Below are 26,511 nucleotides of genomic sequence, written 5' to 3' on the forward strand. Positions count from 1 at the left end.
GAAAACATTTGAAATGTAAAATAAAGAAAATATCCAATCCAAAAAAAAAAAGAAAAGAAAAGAGAAAAGAGAAGAAAAGGAAAAAAGAGAAGAGAAGAGAAGAAAAGAGAAGAGAAGAGAAGAGAAGAGAAGAGAAGAGAAGAGAAGAGAAGAGAAGAGAAGAGAGAGAAGAGAAGAGAAAAGAGCTCTGTGGTAATAGAATTGGGAGTTAGGGCTCTCTGTAGCCTGGATCTCAGCATGGCAGCATTGAGAAGCCAGTTCTCCCTGGGAAGAGATGGTGGGGGAGTGCTGCACATACTAGGTGGAGCAACTCAAGGCCAGGGGTCTTTGGTTAGCTTTCTAGACAGCTCTTCAGCATGGGGCCCAGGGATAGGATAAGAGGTAAGTTGATTGAGCTGTGCTCCTATACTTTGCCAGGAAACCCACAGGGGTGGGCTGGAGGCAGCTTGCTTCCAGGCCTATGAATCCCATGGATTGGTTTCTAAAGGGATAGGAGGAGACACGAGACCCCTTAAGTCCAGGACCAACAGCCTCATCTCATGAAGGAGCCCAGGGCTGCAAGCCTCCATCACTCCCACGCATCCCTGAGCTCTAGAACTGCCTACAAGCACTGGAGATGGCAGAAAATGGATGTTCCTGCCCCTACCCATACCCTGGGACCATGGTAACCCTGCCCTCCAACTTCCCTAGTCACCTTGCAGAGGGTGGGAGGGGGTGTCCACAGGCAAAGAGACCTTTTTCTATCCTTCTCCTCCTGGACATAAGTTCTGATTCTGTATCTGCATGGAGACATCTGAAGAGACATCCCTGGATGCATCCCCCGGCCCCATGCCCCTGTAAAGGGCTCCCAACATTCAGAATGCCCCTACACACTGCTCATTCCATAGAGGTGGCCCCAGTATGACTGTAGCACCTATAGAATGACAGCCCCCCCCCTCCCCCCAGCTTGGCATGAATTCAGCGCAGCGGCATGAGATCAAACAGGCCCTGTTGGGGTTCTGTGTTCACTGACTTAGGGGAATCTGCCAAAACCAGGGTCAAGTGCAGTGTCAGGGCTGTGAGGGCCTCAGCCACCCCCCAGCAGACTCAGCCAGGGCTTAAGCCTGTGGTGTTCTTAGCAATGACCCTGAAGACATAAATAATGCCTAGCAGGCTTTAAGGCTCTGCTTCAAAAATGCTAATGGATTTTCTTGGAGGAAAACACACTGGTCACAAATTTCTCTTGTCTCTTTAATGGGAACCCTGGAAGCTGATCCCATGGGGAGAGAGATGGGATGTGTGACAGAGAGATAGAAACAAGGAAAGGGGGGAGGGGAAGGTGGGGAAGGAGGAAGAGGGAGAGAAGGGGAGGGAGAGAGGGAGGCAGAGAGAGGTATAGACAAAGAGGGAGCTAGGAAGGAACAAAGAAGGAAGAGAAAAAGAAAATGGGAGAGACTAGAGGTGAGAGGAAGGAAGAAGATACAGACAAAGGGGGAGACTCCTGCCTCATGACAAGACATCTTGCCATTCCCCACCACATGGTTCATCTAGGGCTTCTTGACCCCTTGAGGGCAGCAGGTGGTGAAAGACCCCTGTGGGGCAAAGCATCTCACCCACCCTAGCTCTCTCTCTAAGGCATCTTGGATTTCTCTGGGTGGGTGGGTGGGTCGGTCACTCTATGGGTGCTACAGTCATACTGGGGCTACCTCTGGGAACTGAGCAGTGGGTAGGGGGCATTCCTGGATGCTGGAAGCCCTTTTCTGGGGATATATCCAGGGAGACAAGTACCCTCCTTTAATGCTCAAGGGATAGTTTAGAACCCTGGGACTACTGAGTCAGAGACTGTGTTTGCACAAGCCTGGAGGTGTACAGGGTGCATTGTGGCCCCATGGGAAGTCAGGCCGGCCCAGCCAAGGCAGACCTGTTCCTTTGCTAGGCTGTCAGCCCACCTTGTGCCGGATGTGAGCTTCACTCCTCTACCACAAGCGCTGAAGCCCTCTTGTCCCCACTTGAGAGTAGAGCTTTATTCATGAGGTGGCTTCAATGGGCTGCATTCCCTGAACTACTGCTCAAATGCCACTCCTGAGACTTGTGGGTGTGCCCTGATTTGGAGAGAGGGTCTTTGCAGATGTAAGCAGGCTGCAATAAAGCCGAAATGGTATAGGGTGGGCCCTAAACAGAGAGACTCTGAAGACGAGGAGGGGTCATATGGGCTACAGCAGAAGTGGTCAGCGTAGAGCTTTGCCCACCTCCTGGTTTCCAACCTGTGGCTTCCAGAATGTAACAAATGCAATTTCTGCTGTCTCAAGTCACCCACCCATCTGTGCTCACTTGTCATCTAGTCATTAAGAGCTGCTCCCTGCATGGTAGCAATGCCACAGGCCACACGGCATTCCAAATACCCTGAGACAGTAAGTTGGCCTCAGTGAGAAAGAAAGTATAGAGGGGCTCCAGTCTGCATGGGGCTCCCAGGCCACTGCTCCCAATCAAATTCTGCCAACCCACATTCAAGAAGCCAATTTGAAACAGTCAACCTAACAGCAAAAATACAGGAAAATCCATCCCCAGAGTATTAGCATTATGTCTTTAATCCCAGCATGAGGAGGCAGAGGCAGGAGACAGGAGGCAGGAGGCAGGAGGCAGGAGGCAGGAGGCAGGAGGCAGGAGGCAGGAGGCAGGAGGCAGGAGGCAGGAGGCAGGAGGCAGGAGGCAGGAGGCAGGAGGCAGGAGGCAGGAGGCAGGAGGCAGGAGGCAGAGGCTCTCTGGGAAACCAGCCTGCTCTACGTAACCAATTCTAGAACAGCCAGGGATAGAGACATCTACCTCCCTAACGGGGGGGGGGGGGGGGGGGGGGGGTGAGGAAGAAGGGAAAGAGGGAGGGAGAGAGGGGGAGAGAGGGAAAGAGATGGAGAGAGACAGATTGAGATTTATCTAATGTGGTCACATCTAATGTGGTCATCTTTCTGGGCACAGACTGTGACCCCAACTTTGGTAACATCACAAGCAGTGGAGTACATACCCACTCTTCAGCTGCCTGTAGGGCAGCCTCCATGGGCTGGAGACCTCTGCAACACTGCCTCGTGGCCAGCTCATGAGGCTAGTGCCATGTGCAGGACACTATCTCCTTCAAGGTCATTATCCACCTTCCCGTCCAGCCTTGGCTGGCGGTGATTTAGGGCCCCAAGCACGTCCAGCAACATCACAGGGACAGACAGTTTTAGTTTTCAGGACTTGAGAATTACCATCAGCCCAGCAGAGCCCAGGGATACTGACTGTTAAAGGTCAGATGCCATGGCACTGGGGCTGGGAGACCACCTCTGATGTCACGTATAGGGTGTAGGAGGGCATGGAGCATTGGGGTACTTACTATGATCTGGAAATGTCCTACCTACAGGAGACATCGGGGCATCCTGGTCTAAGCTTTCTCATTCAAACTCCGTCAGCCCTCAGGCTCCCTGTAATCTGAGCACACCCCGGAAGGCTCATTAGCTCTTCACCCCCAAACAGGCCTGACCTTGCTGGGCTGGCCCTGTCTGTTAATCTCAGCAGCCAGAGGCCACTCATACCTCTGCCTGCTACTCGTGCCCAAACAGCCCATCCAGACTGCTCCACCCAGGAGGACAGGGAGCAACTGCTAATTGCGGCCCTGCCAGCCCTATAGTCTTGCAGCTTCCAGCAGGCTGCTGGGACCAGGGGATGTCCTCAACGCTCTGCAGGGAGACCACTCAGTGTTGGTGCCTAGGAAGCTTGAACTGGAACCTGGAAGGACTCGGGCTCGGTTCATAGAAACTGGGTGTGGTGGTGTGCACCTGTAACCCTGGCACAGACAAGCAGATCTTGGGGCTTTGTTGGTTGGCCAGTCTAGCTGTAATGGCAAGTCCAGGCTCAGAGAGAAACCCTGTTCTCAAAAATGGAGGGGTTGGTGGTGGGAGGGGCAGGGTGGCTGGGAGATAGTTCAGTGCACAAAGCCCTTGGTGTGTGAGTTCGAAGAACTGAGTTCAAATCCCCTGAACACATGTAAAGGTGAGCACAGTGCATCTATAGTCCCGGTACTCTTACAGCAAGATGGGAGTGGAGACACAAAACAGCCTGAGCTATGCACGACAGTGGGAAGCACCAAAGAAGCTCTGCCTCTAACAGGACCAACACCCGAGGCTGTCCTCTGCACACACATGCATACACACGTACACATACATGCATACGTACATGCACATATACACACATGCCAGAAAACTTAGACTGTCTCATATACTTGGTCTCACCCCCCCACCCCTCCTTTTCTTTTTGTGCTGGGGACTGAGTCCAGCTTTCGGGCATACCAGACAGGTTCTCTACAGCTGAGCTCTACCCAGTCCCATATTTCATTTTTTACTTTTTTGGTTTTTTTTTTTTTTATAATTTTGTGTGTGTGTGTGTGTGTGTGTGTGTGTGTGTGTGTGTGTGTATTTGCCTACTGTGTGTGCAGGGGCCTGTGAAGTCCAGAAGAGGGCGACAGGCCCCTTGAAACCAGAGTTACAGATGGTTGTGTGAGCTGCCATGTGGATGCGGGAAACTGAACCTAGGTCCTGTGTGAGAGGAGCCAGTGCTCTCGACCATTTGAGGCATCTCTCCAGCACCTCATATTTTGTTTCTCAAAAGGGTCAAACCAACTGCTGCAAAGGCTTATTCAGCTCTAGAGCCAAATTGTTTGTGAAATTGGGGTCATTTAGGGACAAAACTAGGTCTTATATACAAGAGTCAACAAACCGCCCCCCACCCCCCGTGTTTGCTTATCATTGTAAAGAGGAGAGAAGCCGTCACCTATTAAAACCCCTTTCTCCCTCCTCTTCCCTCCCTTTCTTCCTCTTTGGTTTTATTTGTTTTGCTTTAGCCCAGGCTGCCTTCAGCTTCCTCATTATACCCCATCTCATCCTCTCTTGGGTATGGAAGCTCAGGTGTGCACCCTCTTGCTTGGCTTAGACATTAACAGCAAACAGCCAACAATGATATACTCTATACCCAACACTGAGTGAAGGTTGTTCTATCTCCATTCTCCAGATGGGGAAACTGAGGCTAGGTTAGAAGGTTAGGTTAGAAAGGCTAGGTTAGAAGTTGAGGTCTGACGGGTCAGTCTGAGACACCTGATGTCAGAGGGCCCACATCTGGAAGTTTCAAACTGTTCCAGGAAAGAACCTCACAGATACAAAGAGGAACACACAAGAGATGCAGCTATGGAGTTCATAGTGGGCACTGGATGTCTCAGCTGGAGGCAGACCCGCAGCCTTTGAAAGACCCTCTCCTTCCTCCAGGAATAAAACAACTTGCACAATAAACTCTGCATGGCAACTGTGTGTTCCAAAAGCCCCAGGTGGCCTGCATGGACAAGGAGAAAGCTTGACTCAGCCCTGCTCAAAGTGACAGAAGTCACAGAGGATCTGCGACACCCAGGTTCTAGTTGCCAGCCTTAGCGTCAAGGGCCTCTAAGGCCTTGCCAACCTCAAACCTTTGCTGCCTGAAGCAACCTCAGCTTCCCCAAGCACCCTAGAAACTGTCCCAGGAAAATCAGAGAGGATCTGCAAGGGGAAGCCAGCCCAAGAAGGCAGACGAAACCCTGAGACTGAGTTATACTGGACAAAATTCTCAGTGGGTGTGTGCAGGTGCACGTGTGCATGTGTATGTGGAGGTCAGAGGACAAATTCAACCATCATTCCTCAGGTAATATCCATCCTCAGGTCTGGGATTACAAGTGTATCCACCATGCTTGGCTTTTTGCACGGGTTCTGGGGACCAAGTTCAGGTCCTCGAGCTTGCAAGGCAAGCTCCTTAGCAACAGAGCAGTCTCTCCAGCCCCTCCTTTTAATTTTTAAACATTGTTTGCTTGTAGCCCTTGCTATGTAGCCCAGGCTGGACTTGAACTCTCAATCCTCCCGCTAGTCTGAAAACTGGATTCCACTTGTCCATTTCACTTACAGAGCAGGGGCCTTTCCCCACATACTCTTGTCCAGTAAGAGAGTAAGATGTCAATCAGGAAGCACACAGCAATTGGCTGAGTTGGTTAGAAGCTGCAATGATTTGAGTGAGCCACTCTCTGTGGCTGCCAGAGACAGTAGATCCTTTGTTCTTTCCAGAACCCTAGCAAAACTTTTAGACTTCCTGAATGCAATGTTACAGAGATGTGGATTTCAGAGCATGGACCCCCAAATTCTACAGACCAGTGCGATCTCTTTTCCACAGGTTGAGGAACTGAGGCTCAGAGAAGGCTGAGGACGTCCAGGAGAAATCCCCAGGACAGCTCCACACTCTGCACCTCTGACCCAGCAAATCTTCCCATGCCGGGCACTGAGCAGAGGCAGGAAATGGTCTGACCTCAAGGTCACAGTCACTGGCTCGCTCTGCCCCAGGCAGACGCAGTTGCTGGAGGAGGAGGCTGGCTTTCGACTTCCCAGAACTGTTTAGAAGCCATTTCTAGCCCACTATGGCCACAAAAGCAGAGCTAAAGGTGACCTGCCCCCTGTTTCCCCCCTCCTCCACCCCACCTTCTGCAAACAGACTTGCCCGGCCCATGTCCACCTGGCGTCCCCAGCCAACATGAAGCCACACTCACATCCTCATCATGCTCCAGCTCCAGGCCTGCCTCCAACAGGTTACCCTCGTACTCCTCCCGTCTGAAGCGCTTGTCATCTTCATGGTAATCCATGGGGGCTTCTGGTGAGCCTGCATCCACTGGGCTCCCCTTCCCGGGGAGGGGCTGGTCCTGCCTGCTGCTGCGGGTCCCCAGAACCATGTCATTTTGTAGTCCCCTCCTGGCCAGAGTCCTGCTACCTGAGGCTCTCTTGTGATGGTACACCAAGATGTAGTCCACCTTGCGTTTGCCATCCCTGAAGTATAGGCCATACTTGCATTCAGCATCAGGGTCCACAGACAGAGAGTTGAGCAACTGTGAGGTGGGAAAAAGAGATGTATTCAGTGTGGAGTGGTTCTCCAGGGGCCTCCTGGTAACGTGCTTCAAGCTGTGTACCGCACTCATCCATGTTCCCAGTCACTCAACAAATACCCCAGGGTTCATAGTCCCACTTGTTGGAGACAGATATAATCTCTGATACAACATGTTTATTCATGCCTGCATCCACTTCCTCCTTACAAACCTGTGTGTTCAATGTAAACACCCCAGCATATTACTTATTTTTTCCTTTTCCTGTGTGTGCACATGTCCCTGTACTTGCATATGTGGGCAGAAGTTGTAAGTTGACAAGAATCTCCCTTGGTTTCATTTCTCTTTTTAAGGTTTATTTTTATGTGTATGAGTGCTTGCCTGAAGGTATGTATGTGTACCATGAGCATGCAGTGTCCATGGAAGCCAGAAGAGGGCACTGGATTCCCTGAAACTGGGTTGCAGATGGCTGTGATCCTCTACCTGAATGCTGGGCACAGAGCCCACAGGTCTTTTAACCACTAAGCCATCTCTTCAGCCCATCTTCCTTGTTTTTTGAGACAGGGTCTCCCACTGAACCTGGGTCTCTCCCATTAGGCTGGTTGGCCAGTGAGCCCAGCATCCCTCTTGCCTCTACCTCCCCAGTGCAGAAATTGTAAGTATGTTCATACTCACGCCCAGCTTTTAAATGTAGGTACTGAGAATCCAAGCTCAGATACTCAAGCTTGTGTGGCAACCCACTTCCAGCCCTACTGTACCGTAGTATATGAGACTTGAACATCTATCTGCGGGTTTCAGTATCTGAGGGATCTAGAACCACTACTGTGCCAAACTGAGGGACAATCGCCCCTATAGATGCCCACTGTGAGCCAGACCCAGTCCCACGGAGTGAAATATGTAGAAGATGCAGTGGCTGGCCTGTTTGGGGTCCATGCTCTAGAAGGAGGCCTTTGTCTCCCTGAGGATGTCAAGCTGTGCCTGGTTACCAACAGGGCCTCCTGATCTTTGGATGGAAAGGTCCTGTCTGATTCCTGGCAAAAATCTGCTGTAAAATCCCTGAAGTGAAAGCCTCAGGAAGGAGGTGGTCCATGTGCATAGGGCAGAGCCTGAGGCAGGGCAGAACTGAATTCATTTACCTGCAGGCTCAGTGTCTACCTCTGACAGCCAGCATCCCAGGCAGCATGATGGCCTCAGGGCCACTAGCCACTTGGATGGTCAGAGCTCAAATGTGTGAGGCCCTTGTTTACTCAGTCAGGATCCTCAGAAACTCAATCCCCATGTTGGGCTCTGGCATAGAGGGATGAGGATTGAGACCCAGGCATGATCCAGACTGGGACACAGGCTGAGGGATTGCCAGCTGTCTTCAGAGCTGGCTTTGGCCCAGCCTGAACACCTGATTCCAGCAGTTTCTTTCTCAGAGGTTAGCAGCCACACAGAGGCACCACCCTTCCCCCTGTGCCCACTCTTGGTCCCGAGCAGAGTGGTGGAGTGGACATCACCAACTACATCTTCCTGATGCCATGCGAGGCCCAACACAATGGCCAGCAACTACAGCTGTCTACACGTCCTGTTCGGTACCACAGCTGGGATATTTCCTCCTGGAACCCTTCCCATACCAAAAGATCCTAAGCTGGGCAGGGAGCCAATCCTCTCCTCTACACAGGGTGCAGCCATGGCCTCAGTTTCCCCTGCATAGTACTGGAAGACATGTCTTTCCTGGTATTAGCCAGCTGGGTTCTGCTCCCTTCTCTGGACACCTGTCACTATAGCCCCAGTCACAGGATTTTCCACTCCCTCCATATCACCTCTGTCCCCTAAGCTGCTTTATTATATCCTGCCCATGCCAGAGGCTCAAAGCTCCACCAATACCCAGGGGCCTGGCCTTGATCCGACCTGGACCCTGACATACCAGCAGACAGGAAGCCACTGCCCACCTCCCCCAGTGTGGCCACCCAGAACCTCAAGATGTTCCCTAATACTAGCTGTCTCTGAAGGGTCATGCATTTCCTCAGAAGTAGCAGAACAACACTTGTCCTCTGAGGCACAGTGGGCTATGAAGGGAACAAGGGAGAGAGGGGAGGCAGTGTGGAGCTACATCTAGTCCAAAGCAATGGAAGCAGGGGAGAGGAGTTCTTAAGCAGGGCTGGGGTTGGAGGGGTCATGACCAGCATCCTTATTTCAGGACTGTATCTCCTAGAGACAGTAGGACCTGTGGTCCACCCAAGCACCCATAGCTGCAAGAGACTGGAAGGGCTCTACCTACTTCCTCCACAGTGATTGGGGTTTCATCCATCCTGGTGAGCTCCACAGGGCCTGAACAGTGTGGATATTTCACCCAAAGAGCCCTTAAGGGGTTTCCTCCCTGTTCTCTTTGGGTGATAGCATCTGGATGCCCATAGGCCAGAGATACCGCATATCTATGTAGGCCCAGCAAGGCTCAGGCTGGCTGGGTTTTGTTTTATTTGGTTCTTTTGAGGCAAGGTCTCCTGTAGCCTAGGCTGGCCTGGAAGTTGTTATGTAGCCAAGGATGAGCTTAAACTTCAGATTATCCTGCCTCTGCCTTCCTGGTGCTGCAGTTGGGGCATGTGTAGCCTCAGCCTGTTTTATGCAGAACAGGGACTAGAACTCAGCTTCCTGTATGCCTATCCACTGAGCCACAGTCCCAGACCAGGGCTGTGACACTCTGGAGTGTCACAGCAGGAGTGGCACTCTGGCCCAGTAAAGAGCTAAATGTATGGGAATATGAACATCTGTTCTCAGCCATTAAGGTGAGTATGTGTCTCTGTAGAGGGACAGAGGACCCATGTCTGGGGCAGGTATGGGGCTGGGCCTAGTCTTGGATCCTGTCCACACACCCAAGGCATTTTTGCCCTTCATAGAAATGGTGACACACTTTCTAAGAATGGGACACCCTGTTTTCAAGTGTCCCACACATGGAGGGAGCACTGTTGCTAGGTCCACGTAGCCTGGAAGAAACTGAGACTGTCACATGGAGGAAAGAGTAGGCCACAGGTGTCCGGCTCGATGCCCTAGGTACCAAATTCCCAACCACCACCTTACAATTCCGGCTCTCACTTAGCACTGAGGAACGTAAGCAGGAGTGTGCCCCCATTCAGCCATGAAGTTACTGAGCCACTAGGCAGTTTGGTAAGCAGAGGCTGGCAGGGAGGTCTCAGTAGTTTCTTGGAGGCCCTGAAGTTGGCTGGGCCAGGTCCAAGCCTGGAAACACTGGGTGTCTGGAAGGTCAGGAGGGCCGCCTCCTGCCAGGAGGATTAGCTAGGTTGATTAGGGTGCTGGATGGGCCAGGTGCCTGGGGGGCATGACTGTCAGCCAGGCTCCATCCTGGGGGCTAAGGGCAGGTCCTTCTCAGAATCCCAGGAAGGACAGAGAAGTGCAAAGTCACTGGGTGCTGGCTGCTAGAGGAGCCTTAAAGGGGAAGATGAACCAGGCTCCAACAGGTAGCTCTGGAAGACAAGGGGCCCCTGTGCCATGCTAGGCAGTGTGGTCATGCTGAGCCAAGATGGGCATATACTAGTGGTCACACCTGCTTTGGCTGGCACCCTGATCACCCCAGAGGCTCAGAGGTCTTGGTCTCATTTCCAAACAGTCCTGGGATTCTATCAGGCTGGCCAGGGGTCCTGGTAATTCCTGAAGCTGGGACCTTGCCTCCCCTCTGCCCTGCACCTCCTACCTGCCTTCTCCCCTATCATGAACACTATCTTTCCTCTCTTCTCTTCTCCCCACCTCTCTCCCCTTCCATCTCTTCACCTTTCTTTAGCCTCTTCAGACTGGTTTTCTGGCTTCTTTAGGATCCAAGGTGCCATGCTAAGTCTCCTGTGGACCACCTTTCCGAGAAGTTCTAACTCTCCTCAGCCCCTGAGGCTAGACCGAGGAGTGCCCTGACACACAGGCACCCAGAGCCAGAACAATGGCTACCATTGAAGAAGATGGATAGCCAAGACTTAAAGAAAAGGACAGACAGAGCCTTCCAGTGAGACACACAGGGAAATGACCCCAGGGAGCCACCAGGCAGTCTGCAAGGTGAGGCAGGGGTCAGATTCAACGTGAACAATTGCCTCCAGTGTACATGGCTTATTAGGTCTTCCCAGAGGGGTCTGCCAGTCCTAGGGGAATGCACAGGGCACCAAAGTGGGTTTCATCTTGCCTGTGCTGAGACCTGCTCAGCCATGGTTTGGTGGACTGCCCCTAGGACATTGCTCCGCATCCCTGAGACACATGTCAGTAAGCCCTCCCTTGTGTAACAGGACTTCTCTGGCAGTGCTGTTTGAAGGACTCAGTGTGCTCACCATAAAGCACCTACCACAGGCCTGTGTGTCCCCAAGGATGCTCATTCTCACTGGGTGCTTGGTGCATGAAGAAAGAGAAAGAACAAGAATGAGAACCCGGGGGTCTCATTCTCATCCCCAACACTCATGTTAAAATCTGGGGGCAGCATGCACATAATCACTGTATTGGGGAAGCAGGGGCAGGCTTGCTGGCTAGACCATCTAGAGGAACTGGCAAGCTCCAGGTTCAATGAGAGACTCTCAAAAAGTAAAGTGGGAAGTGAGAGAAGTCACCCAATACCAACCTCTGGGACACACACACACACACACACACACACACACACACACCACATATACCACATACACCACATATGCACACACATATATGCACATACCACATATACCATACATGTATACACATGCATACACACTGCATACACCACACATGCACATACATATATACACATACCACATATACCACACATGTATACACATGCATACACATACTACATGCATACATACACTACATACACCACACACGTATACACATACATACATATACTACACACACACAACACATATACCACACATGCAAACACATACATACACATACCACATATACTACACCACACATGCATACACATACATACATATACTACATACACACACACACCACATACACCACACATGCAAACACATACATACACATACCACATATACTACACATGCATACACATATATATACATACCACATACACCACACACGCATACACCACACATGTGCACATGTAGACGGGACAGGGAAAAGGACCTTACTGTCAGAGGGAACCATAAGAGAAAGGTGATAGGGAGTCAGGTTCAGATTTTAAAACTGATAAGTTGGGGTGGTAGCAGGATGTGGCATCAGTACCCGTGTAGCCATCCCTGGGAGCCTGGCCCTTGGTAATTTGTCTTGTTATACTGGGAAGACTGTCTGTCATCTGTTAGCATTCTGTATAAACTCCACCCCCACAGATACCTGGCAGTAGCCAGGTATGCTCCTCCTCATGGTTACCTGGCAACAGACATGTAGACCTATAAAAGGGGCTGCTTGCCCCCTCCTCTCTCTCTTACTCCTGTTTCTCTACCTTGCCTCTTGCCCCTTTGTTCCCCCCTCTCCCCACTCCCTACCCTCTCTCTCCATGTAATCATGGCCACCCCCTACTTCTCTACTCTCTCCTTCTCTCTGCCTTTCTCTGCCTCTGCTACCCTCTTAACTCCCCTCCCCATGCCCTAAATAAACTCTATCCTATACTATACTGGTGTGTGTCTGGTCCCTCAGGGGAAGAGATGCCTTGGCATAGGCCCACCAGAGCACCCCCTCCTCCCACACCCCTCCAGAACATATTCTTATAGCTCTTACTCTTTTTTTGTTTTTTTTTTTTGTTTTTTTTTTTGTTTTGTTTTTGGTTTTTGGTTTTTTCAAGACAGGGTTTCTCTGTATAGATAGCCCTGGCTGTCCTGGAACTCACTCTGTAGACCAGGCTGGCCTCAAAGTCAGAAATTCACCTGCCTCTGCCTCCCAAGTGCTGGGATTAAAGGTGTGCACCACTACTACCACCTGGCAGCTCTTACTCTTTTTATGATCACAACATCATCTATGTAGGCACTGGCTTTATAAATGAGGAAAAGCCATCTTTGTTCAATGTTAGTGGGTAGCAACTTCTAGACAGGCAATATGGGCTCCCTGCCTGGGACCCCCAGGGTCTGTGAATCTGTTCTGAGGTGGGCCTGGGAGACACAGAGGAAGACATGGTAAGTCCCACAGAAGGTGCAGAGGCACCAGGTGACTCTGCATGTCCCTTCACTGGACAAAGCAAGACAAAGAGGCCACTATGTAAACTGCAGCAGAAAGGATGTGGATTGGGCTTTATGTGTAACTTCTAAGTGTTCTCCTTCTCTGGTTAAGAAAAGGGGCACCTTTGTGAAAGGCAAGAGGTTTCTTAGTGATCTCTGGCAGGCTGTGGGATGAGTGTGTGTGTATGTTCATGTACAAATGGACCACAGAAGCTTATGTCTAGGTACCACTATGTGCTGTGGCCACAGAGAATGGGAGGGACACTTGCAGGGGTTGAATATGCTGATATTGTCTCCTGGGTGTTTGGGGGAAGTGCTCCAGGAAAGAACTGCCCCCGGGGAGTTTTTTGAGAAAGATGGACAGCAGATCCTGTCCTAGCACCGCAAACAAGGAAGGTGCCAGCTGCTGGGCCGAGCAGGAGGCATTGGCAGGGCCCCAAGTTCACACCCTAAATGTGCTGGGACCCTAAATGTGCTTCATTCACCTCTGTTTCTGGAGCATAGGCCGAATTAAAATAGCCTGCAACAAAATACTGATGCTTCTGAAGGAAATCTAAAAATCTCGGAATTTCTTTAAAAAACGGGAAAGATAAAATTAGAGACCGGAGATTTAGCTTCTGGTCAGGAGACTTGAATTCCAGACTGGTGAGGAGCGTCAGAGCCTTTTGCTTGACTTTGAGATAGGCTTTTACTCTGAGGCCCAGGCTGGTCTCAAACTCTCAACAAGTCTCCCTCCTCCGATTCTGCAACCTGAAGATACCGAACCATGTCCAGCTCCAGAGAACATCAATGTAAAACTTCATTTTTATTCCAGATGTGTGTATGTATGTATATGTGTGTGTGTGTGTGTGTGTGTGTGTCTGACTCATGAGCACAAGCTATCCATTTCCGATCACTGGGCTTGTCCAGAAATCTATAAACAGAAGTCTCTGATGGCAGATAGGTAGCCTATGTCCTTGTCCCAGTAGGCAGGCTGACACCCACACAGCAGGTATTTCTGGGTGTGGATATCCCAGGCCATGGAGAACTTGGGTTAAAGACTGAAGCACTCAAAGATCAGCACAGAGAAAAATAAACCCCATTCACCTGGCCTCAGCACAGAGAAAATGAAGGAAACCAGTCCCTTTCACCTGGTCTCTGACTTCACAGATGCTCTTGGTCGTACCAGACCTCTTGACTGAACCAATGGGGGGTCTGCCCCCTTTCCCTTGAAATAGAGGTGGTAAGGAGGACAGCCTAGGAGCTGCAGTCTGGGCTAAGGGTTTTTTCCTAAGGCTGTTCCTCTAGGGAAGGGAGGTGTGGCCCACACCCTCTGACTTTCAAGAGCATTGAGCTTCCTCTGCTGGGTGATTCTGCCATGACTAAGGGTTGTGGTGGGAGTGTATAAGGATGCTCAGAACCTCAGGTTTCAGAGTTACAGTTGCAGCATGACTCCTAAGTATGACCTGTACAGGCACCCAGATCCACAGCTCTCCTAGCCTGCAATACTGCAGGAAAAGCTGTGTGCAAAAGAAGGGCCGCCCCCTCCTCAGGGCTCACCCAGGTGTTTCTGGACTGTGTAGACTTTGAGATCAAGAACTCAATGACTTTGGTTTGAGGGGCACTGGTAGCTGCTAGGTGTGAGCACGTAACAGTCTCTGGATGGGAATGCCAGTGCCCAAGAGCCATTTGTTCAGACTCTGTTTGCTCATACTCAAGTCCCCTCCCATGAGGCCACCTCTACAATAACACCACTTTATTACCTTGGCAACCACAGTTCTCCAGTGTCTTTAACTGGAGTCCTCAGATTCCCGCCTCTGGGTCCCATGGATGCTACCCAGCTTCCCACTAATCCTCAACCAGCCCCCATGTCCATTCATGGGCAGGCTTGCTATGGTTTCCCTCAGCTGTCTTTCAACTGATGGGTGACTTAGAAGGAGTCACCTGTGCCTCTGGGCCTCAGTTTCCCGAATTGTATTAATAGTACCCCACACCCCCCCAGCCCTGCAAAGCACACACCATGTCCTCCTTGTTTTGAGTTAAGCAAGATAAGAAGCAGTTAGCCAACTCTGGGTACCTGTCCTTTGGTCCTGTCAAAGACACAGAGAAGCATTCTATCTGAACCCCTTAAGGTCCAGAAGGGGCAGAGCCCTCTCTCTCTCTGGGTGCCCGACGGACATCAGGGGCCAGCAAGGCCCAGTAAGGCCCAACTCACAGCTCTATTCAAATGTCCCCCTGAGCTCCTAAGGTTGTTTCCATCCTGTACTTGACAGGAAGGTTCCTGTCCACCAAGAGCTGCTCCTGGCCCAGGCTCCCCAGGACTCTGGTACCACCCAGTGGAACCTCACCTGCCCCTCAAGTCTGCCCCCAGGACTGCCAAGTCTGTCCACAGCCTGAGCCTGCACTGCCAAGCCAGAGCTCCTATCAGGCCTCTGGGTGAATTCACCCAGGCCCTCAGGCTCTCAGCCCCAGGCTAGAACAGACCAGGGCAATCCCTCTAGCTGGGCCCTCCACTCCAGCCCCAGGCTAGAGCCCCAGGCAGTCCGACAGCTAAGCTCCCTCTAGCCTAGAAAGGGACCTTGAGAGATTTGGGGGTAGGGGTTGGGGGACAGGAAGAGAAAAAAGCTCTTTGGTCCCTGGTCCCTGGCTGGGAGTGCCCCGCCCCCATCCAGGCCCTGGGAAACTTTGTTCTTTAAGCCAAACTCATCAGGGGTGAATCCACCTCCCCCTACACACACGGTGCCACCAGGGATCCCTGTGACCTGCTGGGTCTGGCCGCAGGGACAATGCTATGGCAGAGGGGATCTCTATATTGGGTTCCCCAACCAGGTGACTGGCTCCACCCTGCCCCCCTACCTGTGCCCAGGGCTCTGCGAGGGGATGAGGGACCAGATCGAGGTAGGCAATCTCTGGATTGAGTCTGGGTGGCATGTGCCAGCTGGAGACCTAAGCCCTGCAGGCAGGTGGAATCTCAGGACTGAGCCGCACGGGGGTGGGGGGACGGCGCAGTGGTCTCAGCTCACTCTGGTGGCCACCTGATCCTTACTCTTGACTCCTACTCCCACCCACCCTGCTGTTCCTGGTTAAGGGCCTGGAAAGGAGGGTCTCATCCAGGCTTGGGCTGTATGTGCAGGACACTGGGAACCCCGGGCCAGGCACTGTGGGGACCCTGGACACTCTAGGGACCCTAAGAACAGCAAAGACTTTGAGGGACAATTTCGGGACCCCGGGGACACTACAAACCCTGAGTTGGGCGCTGTGTACACTCTGGGGACCCCAGTTAGTGTGCTGTGAAGGTATCAGAGACACTTTGGGTACTTCGGGGACACTCTGTAAACCTCAGGTCCAGCGCTGCGGGGACTTCGAGGGCACTAGAGACCTCAGAACACTCTGTATACCCCTAGCAATGCGCTGCAGAGACCCCAGGAACACTCTGGGGACATCGGGCAGAGCACTGAGGGGGACCTCAGGGACGCTGCAAACCCTGGGCCGGGCTCTGCAAAAACCCCAGGGACACTCTAGGGACCCCTGGCGCTGCGTTCCGCGAGTGAGAGGACGCGCAGAGTATAGCCGGCCGCGTGCACTTGGTTCCGGCAGCAGCGCGTTCCCGGGCCGCACGTGCGTGGTGGGAACCCCCAAAGCCTCGCGCGCTAAGGAGAAGTCGCCCCTGGCCGCACCCGAACTCACCGTGCCCTCGGACGGCAGGTAGCCCAGGTCCTCGATGGCGCAGATATTCACGATGTGGACGCTGCGGTCCTCCGCCGGGAGCGTCGAGTACTTCTCGGGGACCCTCATGGTGGCTTCGCGCTCCCCATCCACGGCCCCGGTGGCGTCTGCAACGGAGAAGCGGTGCTGGCCTGGCGCGGACGGGACGTGGCCGCTCCCTCCTCCCTCGCGACCTCCCGGGCGCTGCCGCCACCTGGCCCGTCCCGAGGGCGCCCGCGCGCCGTGAACTTGGCCGCGCGCCGGCTCCGCCTTAAAGATATAAGCGCAGGGGCGGCGGCCACGCGGGTCAGATTTTCCGTAGAAATTTAAACACAGGAAGAAAGGATTCCGAGTTTTATTTTTATCTGGGGTCAGAGCCGGTTTAGAGTTTTGTTTTTTAAATTTTGAGGGTGGAAAGGATTCTTACTCGAAGGGAAAGTGCCCCAGACCACACCTTAAATAAAAAGGAGCTAACTTTGCTGTCTCCTAAGAAGGTGACAGATTAGCCACAATGCCATCACCTGGGACTCCTCCCGAGCCTCTCCAGGTGCCCACTCCTGTGTAGACCTACTCCCCCACCATCATCTCCCAAGTACTGTACCCCCCACCTGTGAGTTTTCAGACAATCTTCTTCACCGGGGAGAGTGGATGTCACAGGGGAGAGGGAACTCCTGCCCACCAAGAGAGAATGCTGCCGGGTTGGTTGGTGGGGTTTTGTTTTGTTTTCTCTTAAGGACTTAAGGCTGCACAGCACCCTGATCTGACTGACCCTCCAAGGCCAGCTGCATCTCCTACAGTGGCTAGAAGCCAATGCTTTCAACCCTCTTGCCCCAGGACCTAGCAGGGTCCCCGCACACAGTAGGTGTTTTAAAGTCTCCCTTCCAGAGTAGGAGGAGGAAGAAGAGAAGAAAGAAGAGAGAGGGAGAAGGAGTCAGGCCCCAGGAGCAGCTGCTGTCCTGATTGAGTCTCTTCAGGAGCCACACTGGCCACCTGCCTTGCAGGGTGACCTCTCTTTCCTCTACCTCTCTAGTGGGCATCAGAGCGCCTCGGGGACACCCTCTCCAGCCACCTCTCTCACTGTCCTCAGACCCTGTCTGAACCTTGGCTGTTCAGTGCTTGCACTCGGCACGTTGTCTGGTGGGCTACCAGCTTCCCACCGCTGACACTCCCACCAGCTGGTCCTGCAGCTACATGGCAACATTCAAGGCCCTCGGAAGTCACCAAGAAAAGTCACCAGCGTCAACACAGCCTCTGGTGATTCCCAGGCGGTATCTAGAGAGGGGGAACGGGGGAGGGGGAAGGGGGTAAGAGGCAGGAGGGGTTGGGCTACAGCTCCAGACTCCGAATCCAAGCAGCACCTTCCCAGACTCACAGGCTGGTCTCATGGTGATCGTGGAGACCTTCCCTTGCTGTGTGTGCTTAGCCATGTAACTTCCATCTTGTCACTGTCTTGACTAGCCCTTCTCTGCCAGTCATATGCTCCTGTTTAGTCTAAGTCTTTGAACCTGGAGAGGTTTTGAAAAGGCTACCGGCTCCTTGAGCTACCCACGCCTGTAAGTGCCAAGTGCCCTTAAAGTGGGATTTAAGAAATGCATTAAGTTGGCCAAATCCCAGCAGCAAACAGCTCTCCTCCCCCTCCACCCTCCACTGTGCCAGGGGACTGGGCTGGAAAGACATACAGTCACACACAGGATTATGTAACTTCATACTGTTGTTGATAAACAACTGGCATTGTGTAACCGGAGCACACCCTCCTCCTAAATTTATGTTCAGGTGTCAGGGATCTCCCAGGAACCAACAAAGTATTTTTTTTTTTCCCCTTTAAAAGAAAAAAAATATATAATTGACCAGGGCCAGGGATGTGACCCAGTTGTAGAATACTTAGCCTGTGTGATGTACTGGGTGGAACTTTAGTGCTATGCTAAAAATAAAATGTGCACACACATGTGTGAGTACTTGTGTGTGCGCGTATAAGGGTGCATGTGTGTATGTGCATTTATGACAAGAAGCTTTGATGTTCTCATGTGTTTGGGAAGTAACATTTTTCCTCTAACCCTGAGGGGGTTCTAGGGCAGGTGTGGCCTCCTGGCCTTGTTCCCAAAGCCCCCGGAAGCTTGCAGGTGGGGGGCCATCACTAGACATGGCAGCTGTCTGTCTTCTCCCCAGACAACACCCAGTCATGGTGTGGGAAGTTGAGCTGAGGCTCTTCTTTCAGGGTTTGGCCTGGTTCTGTCCTCTGCCTTGGCCAGGGATTGACACCTGCTTGCTTAGAAGACTGTATTTTCTCCTTTTCCACGCTCTGCCTCTTCTGATTACCTCCTTTCCACGGGCTTCTGGGTGTACAGTTCAGGGATGACCCGGCAAGGGCAGAGAGGACATGGAGTGGTCTCCACACAGTGCGAGTCTGGGGGATGGATGGGCTGGAAAGAATCTTGAGATGGCTGATGCTGGCCGTCAACTTGATAGGCTCTAGAACCACCAGGAGACAAACCACTGGACATGTCTTAGAGCTTAGATTGGGTTACCTGAAGTGGGAAGACTTGCTGTGAATGTGGGGGATACTATTCTGTGGGCTGGAGTCCCAAAGTGAATGAAAGGAGAGAGCAAGGGGAGTAGTTCATCCCCCTGCTTCCTGACTGTGTACATAACGTGACTATCCTCATGTTCCTACCTCCATGCCTTCCCATCATGGACTGTGCCCTCAAACTGTGAACCAGAGAAACCCTTCCTCCCTTAAGTTGTGTTTTATCAGAACAATGAGACAAGTAGCTACTACAGGACACATGCTGTCCCCAGCTCCCCACAGTCCAGGCCCAGAGTTCTTGGGTCTTGAAATCTTGAGGACCACCACAACTACCACCACCAACAATAAAGAAATAAGCCAACAAGGGGGACTGTCTCCTTTTGGTGTAGCAAAGTAGAAACAGGTCTTGACCACTGCAGACCACAACAGATTTCATCACACCATACCCCAAGGGCCAGCTTCTGTCATTGAGACTAATCCCCTCATTAATTAGTAATTATGGCCTTCCTGGCTGGCTGCAGGGTGCTCTTTACGATGGGACTCTTGCCTTCCTGAATCACCCTGACTGGTGTTTGATGCCAGGAACCAACAGACACCTGTGTCTTTGCTGACATTTCTAGTTCTGGGTGTGTATGTTGTGGGGGGTGGTAATGAGGAAGTGATAGGAGGGAAGAGAGGACCTGCCTTGTGCAAGGCTTGGAGGGAAGCCTTTCCCATGGCATTTTGTCTTAACTTCCTTGGCTTTGCCCATACAGGAATCTCTTGCCCTCTATCCTGCCCTGTACCACAGGTCTGAGCACATAGCCATCTGCAGCTCAGAGAGAGGAGCAATGAGCTTTTATAAAGGCAGACACAAACAGGGCTTCTGCACCAGAGAGAGAGATGATGCCTGGTTGCAAAGACCCTGGGCTCAACCAAAAACCCAACTCCTTGTAACTGACTTCAATGCCTCACCATGTCTTAGTCTCTGCTTTTTTGGTAGAATGCATTTTTGGATATCTCTGTGAGGTGGTTATAATAGAGCTCTGTTTTCTCAATTGAAACATTCCTTCTCCAGGAGTTCCTTAAAGACTCAGAAAGTAAAGGAAACTCATGAGACTTAGGAAGATCCTAAAATTTACAGGACTCATAAGGTCCTTCACCAGAGTTTTAGAAGCAGAGCAGTGGCTGGGGAGAGGAGACTCCCCCAGTGGCTTAGATATTTGCATGTAAGTTATGTAGGAGCTCCAGGGATGCTGCCTCCTGACATATCATTCATGCTGTGGTGGGATTTTCAATGATGCAGTCTCCTTTGAGCCATGATGCTCCTATTTAAGTATCTCTGCACATATAGTCCTCTAAATAACCCCAATAAACTCACTGGTCTACTGAGCTAGACTGGTACTTTCTTTGGTATGTTGCTGGTGCTCTATTTAGGGTGAATGGGCATTTGCTCATATCTCTCCAGGAAAAGTCACACAAAAGCATTTCCAGAGATGTTGGATCCTGAGGGTCTAAACCTAATCAGTGAATCAATGGCTTGATGGGTTCATAATCTGATAGAGTGACTAGGAGATAGTAAGCAATAGGAGGCTGGGCCTAGATGGAAGAGGTAGGCCATTGGGGGGGTGTCCTTGGGGCTGGACCTAGTCTTTGCATCTTGTCTGCTGTGATGTGAGCCCTTTTGCTCAACTACACCCTGCCCAACATGGTGGATACCTCTGATATGGTTAGCCCAAATAAACAGTCTGTCCCTTTAAATTGTTCTCTAGTAATTTGGTAACAAGGATACAAGTAGCTATAATGACGTTTGGAATGGGGCCATTCTTTGAGCCCAAGGACATCTATGTCTTTGGTCCCCTCTACTCCTAGAAGCCAGTAGCACTTCCCCCTGTCGGTTCCTCTGTGACATCTGAAAATAGTCTCAAGACCTTGTTAGACATCCCTGAGATGCCCTCAGGTTGGCCAGCATTCTTGAGGTCACCCTTGCTGGGCAGACAACATGTGTCACTGGCCTGATAGCCAATGCACTTGTCTTAAAGGTCGGGCAGGAGAGTAAAGCTGGTTCTCACCAGGGTCTGCTGACCCCTGCCGAGAGTCCTGTGTGTGCATAGGTGCAGGTGTCAGCAGTTGGGCAGTCTCTCCTCCCTGTAGAGTTCTGCATTAAGAAGCACCTAAGGGATGGGAATGAGGCTGCTGTTGGTAGAGAGTTTGCCCAGCATGCTAAAGCCCTGAATTCCAGCCCCAGTACTGTATTGAAAGAAAGAGGGAGGGGTACCCTGGTGCATCCTGTGATTCCTAACACTCAGGAGGTGGAGGCCAAGGATCAGAGAGGTTCAAGGATCAGAGGTTCGAGGTTATATAGAGAGAGTTGGAGGGCAGCCTGGGCTACATAAGAATCTATTTCAGAACCATAAAAACTCACCCCCCATGTTTGTGGCCTTGAGTTTAACTTGTTAAACAAATCTGAAGATTTATTTTTATATGTATGTGGGTGCCTATGTGTACCTGTGTGCGCATGAGTGCAGTTGTCCACAAAGTCCAGAAAAGGGCATTGGATCAACCTGGATCCTGAGGTATAGGAGGTTGTGAGGTGCCTAATCTGGGTGCTAAGACAGAACTCACTCAGGTCTTCCATAAGAGCAGGAAGAGTTCTTAACCACTGAGCCATCTTCCCAGCTCTCATCCTTACACCCAGACCACTGCACTTAAAAAAAAAATCTACCTTAAAATTCTATTTACCAAAGGAAATTCTTTGGGCCAGCATGATGACTAGGCAGGTACAGCCACAAGGTGGAAGAAGGGAACTGATTACTACAAATTGTCCTCTGACCTCCACATGCATGTACGTGGCACACACACACACACACACACACACACACACACACACACACTCACACTAAATCAGTGGTTCTCAACCTTCCTAATGCTGTGACCCTTTAATATAGTTCCTCATGTTGTGGTGACCTCCAACTATAAAGTTATTTTCATTGCTATTTCATAACTGTAATGTTGCTACTGTCATGAATCACAATGTAAATATCTGATATGCAGGATATTTGTTATGTGACTGGGGAAGGGTTATTCGACCAATAAAGGGGTCTTGAGTCGCAAGCTGAGAATCATTGTACTGATTAAATAAATGTACAAAAAGAAAAGAACGAAAGAAAGGAAAAGGAAGGAAAAGAAAGGGGGGTCTTAAGAACTACTGGTGACTCACAGCAGTCTGAGGGTAGGGACAGGAACAAGGGAAAAGTGAGCCACACATGAGTCAGGGCTGGTGGTATCTCATGGAAGTACCAAACAGAGGCCAAACAAAGTAGATGACATGGCCTGCTGAAAGTGACTTGAGTGTAGAAAGATCTAGAGGAGGCTGTTGCTAACGGAGACGGGATGTCAATCATTTCCTTCCCTCTCATGACATCAGCGCCCAGCAGAGCTGCCCAGCTGCCAGAACCACCAGCCCTGGAATGCAACCAAAGCTGGGTGCCTAGTGTGAGGGGATTCCCGGTGTGAGGGAGGGGACTGTGTGGTTCCTGCGGAGCCTGGAGAGTCTATAGGACTGTCAGCTTCAGGGAAAGGTCCAGCCGATCCTTGTGTCTGGCTCATTTTGATCCTTGGGAACTCACACACACACACACACAAACACACACACACACACACACATCTTTGAAAACATGCCCAGGCTAGGCTAAGACTCACCAGCCTTCTGTGGCCTCCTCCCGGAAGCCTTTCTTGTGGGCCTGGGGACATTGACTCAGCTCAGCTCCATGGCTCCCACTTCCCAGGCGCCTGGGCTGGCTGCTGCCCCAGCAGGCCTGGTCACAGGCATTCTGCGAGCTAGTGTTTGGCACCCTGTGTGATTTCTCCATTTGTGCTTATTTATTTAACAAGCTGTCTTATTCGAGCTGGCCCAACGCTGAGCTCTTTACAAATATTAACTTGTGGTCTTACCCTGATTGTGGCTGTCTGTGAGAAGATTCTCAGCCCTGCCCCTCCTGGGGCCTTGCAAGGGCCTGAATTACCCTCTCCATGATAGGATAAGGTGGGAAAACAGGCTGATCTCCATTGTAGCAACACAGTGACATCAGAAGCCCTGCCTGGGCACTGGGGTGAACTGTGGTTGTTGGTGACCACAAACACAGATGCCCCAGACTCCAGCCAGGTGACCCTCAGAGCCTCAATGATAGATTCTAGGCTTCCTCCCCAGATAGAAATAGTAGCCACCCCCTAGCCTGTCCTGTCCTTCCACGGGTGCTGACCTTGCACTCCAGGAACGGATCTCCAGGATGGAGGAACAAACGAGCCTGGCTTCCCACCGACAAGGCCCTGAGCCCTTCCTACCCAGTTCCAGGGCATCAGAACCTCTAAGTACCAAGGACCTCGCTCTTTGGACAGAACATTCTGAACACGGGAGAGTCAGTTACTGGCCCTGTGCTTCCCAACAGAACCATGGAAGTTCTGCTTTCAGATACTCTGGCAGTCACATTAGTGGAGTAAAAATAAACAGGTCAAAGGAACGACTCATTGCATGCAGCCCATTAGATTAAAAAAAATAAATTAAATTTCAACCTGTTGTCAACAAGCACTCATGAACAGAATCTTTTTTTTTCTTTTTCTCCTGGTTTCTCTTTTCTTACAGATTGGAAATGTGCTGGCTGTTTCACACTTTCAGAGCTTCTTCAGTTTAGGAAACCATGCTTCCTGGGGACTGCAGGCCACGTGTGGCCAGAAACCACCTCAGCTGGTATCCCTTGCTGACTGCTCAAAGGGAGAGTAGGTGTGTGCCCTTCTAGTCTGTTCTTCATGGTCCTAGGTTTCCTGTGATTTCGGCTGTGAACTCTACTGAGGTTGTTTGGCTCATCAGAGAGAAGGCATCTGATTCAGAATTGCCCTTTTGCATGGCCTGTGGGCATATTTGGGGGCCTCTTATTAATTAATCAGATTTTAATCTAGGCCACATGGATGTAAGAAAGCCACCTTTGCCTAGAGGCTGGCTTCCCAGGCATCCCTGACATCGGTTGCAGAGTTCTTTCATTACAAAGCCTATCCATTGGCCCAGCTGTAGAAGTTCAAGGCCCACATAGAATGTAGGCACCTCCAGGTAGCTCCAGTAATCATGCCACTGGCTGTCTAGCCTCTATAACAGGGTAGGGGCTGGTGTAGACTCCCTGTCCCAGCATGGACTACCCCAGTGGTCTCATCTGGCCACTCAACCTGGGTGGGAGTCAGGGTGGTGTGGGCCCACAGAAAGGTGTCTCAGGCTTCAGAGAGAGAGGTATCCATTCTGTTGACAACTATCACTCACAGGTTCCTTAGTCAAATCTGAGCTCCTGGTTTGTTCATTCATTCATTTAATCATTCTTTTTTTTTTTTTTACCCACTCTCTCAATTATACACTCACTCAGGGGTCTGAAGTCTCGAAACCAAAATCCTATCCGCTTTATATATGGACCTGAGAAGCCATTGAACTCTCCCCCAACGTCATGTCCGAGGCTTCTGTCTCACTACTCCATATGGAGCCCTCCTGGTCCCTCCCTTGAGCCTAAGACTTAGTGCCAAGCCTGCCAGCGCTCCCTCAGGCCCAGGAGAGCAAAGCCCTTCCCTTCCAGAGAAGACAATAAAGTTCCAGCTGAGTTTGCCCTTATGTAAAATGTCTGTGAGAGGCTAGCTAGGCATGCTGCAAAGACCTCAAGTACAGAGGCAGAGAGTAGAGAGCACTAGGTCCACCTGGGCTGCACAGTTAGAGGCTAGCCTGGGCAGCTTACTGAGACCCTGTCTTAAAGTAAAACAAGCAAAGATTGAGGAAAGCACATAGCACAGTGCTTCGTGACCAGAGCCTGGCTGCTGAACACCATTTGTCCACAAACCACCCGACAGTTCCAAGCCAGTAGAATTCTCCCTAAGGCAGGGCAGCTTGTTGTCTTGACATTTTCAGAGAGCCATGGATGCTGCCGGTGGCAGCTGCCATACCCAGGTCATGGTCAGCCAGCCCAGTGGCCTTCCTTAGCCCTGAAGGGAGTGGCCTGCTCTTTCTGAGAGAAAAAGCATGGTCCTCTGAGGGGGCAGTCAGTGCACCTATTAAACCCTTACTGTATGCAGCCATTGTGAATAGAGGAAAGAGATGGCTAAAAGGAGCCTACAGGGGCCCAGGCAGCTGCAAGACTGAGGGACAGGCTGTGAAGTGTATAGGCAAGAGGAAGAAAGGTCAGCATGGTTCTGAAGCCTGCAGAGGGTTTCTCAGTGGAGCCTCAAAGTGTCCCTGGGAACCAAGACAATGGGTATTCAGACACTCTTGCTTTATGGGGCAAGACTGGAGGAGGCAAGTACATGTAAAATGGAATGGTAAAGAACAAGACAGTGTGTGGACCAGGGAGGTGTGGGCCAGGACAGTGTGTGGACCAGGGAGGTGTGGGCCAGGGTGGTGTAGATCAGCAAAGTGTGGACCAGAATAAAGAGTGTGGACCAGGACCATGTGGACTAGGGACATAGGAGTCAGGGCTATGGGGATGGTTAAGGCCAAGGCAGTGGAGCTTGCTATGTTGTGTCCACCTTTGCCAGCTATTACTAAGCAACTTTCCAAGACTCCAGGACCCAAGGCCCACATACCAAGCCTGCCCGGAGTGCTGATGTTGGTTTAGAGCAGACAGGCATCATCTAAGAGCAAGTTGCACGGCCTAGAAGGTGGGAATGGCAGTTTCCCATGCTGACTCACTGCTGAGAGTTCTTCATAGGCTCATGGCATGTGATGGTTTGTATATAGTTGGCCCAGGGAATAGCACTATTAAAGGTATGGCCTTGCTGGAGTAGGTGTGTCACTGTGGGCATGGGCTTTAAGACCCTCATCCTAGTTACCTGGAAGTCAATATTCTCCTAGCAGCCTTCAGATGAAGATGTAGAACTCTCAACTCCTTCTGCACCATGCCTGCCTGGATGCTGCCATGTTCCTGCCTTGATGATAATGGACTGAACCTCTGAACCTGTAAGCCATCCCCAATTAAATCTTGTCCTTATAAGAGTTGCCTTGGTCATGGTGTCTGTTCACAGCAGTAAAACCCTAAGACATGGTACGAGGCTCAGGGAGAAAGGAGGGAACCACTGTTTTTGCATGAACTAAAGGATTGTCTGAAGAGCTGGGGAGATAGCTCATCTGGTAGTTAGGATATGAGCTTGGTCCCCAGCACCACATAAAAAATTAGGCATGGTCTTGCAATCACAGGAAATGGACACAGGTGGAGCCCTGGGACTTGCTGGACTTGCATTTGGTTTCACTGAGAGACTGGCATGAAAAAATCAGGTAGCTCTTGTGAAAT

General features: G+C 51.2%; 1 protein-coding gene across 6 annotated transcripts in view; it reads right to left on the reverse strand.

Moving 5' to 3' along the window:
- Ano1 (anoctamin 1) overlaps positions 1–26,511 on the reverse strand; it is a 157,354-nt gene that overhangs the window by 76,923 nt on the left and 53,920 nt on the right. For 5 of the 6 annotated variants that reach the window (XM_031389046.1, XM_031389043.1, XM_031389042.1 and 2 more), the window contains exons 2-3: positions 16,678–16,823; positions 6,563–6,895 (exon numbers count right to left, since the gene is read on the reverse strand). In XM_031389046.1, coding sequence (XP_031244906.1) covers positions 6,563–6,895; positions 16,678–16,823 — 479 coding nt within the window. Of the gene's footprint in view, positions 1–6,562; positions 6,896–16,677; positions 16,904–26,511 lie in introns of those variants that run through there. The other variant, XM_031389045.1, reaches the window with a different exon arrangement.

This window comes from Mastomys coucha, unplaced genomic scaffold, assembly GCF_008632895.1.
Source record: "Mastomys coucha isolate ucsf_1 unplaced genomic scaffold, UCSF_Mcou_1 pScaffold21, whole genome shotgun sequence".
In the NCBI taxonomy this organism is placed as follows: domain Eukaryota; kingdom Metazoa; phylum Chordata; class Mammalia; order Rodentia; family Muridae; genus Mastomys; species Mastomys coucha.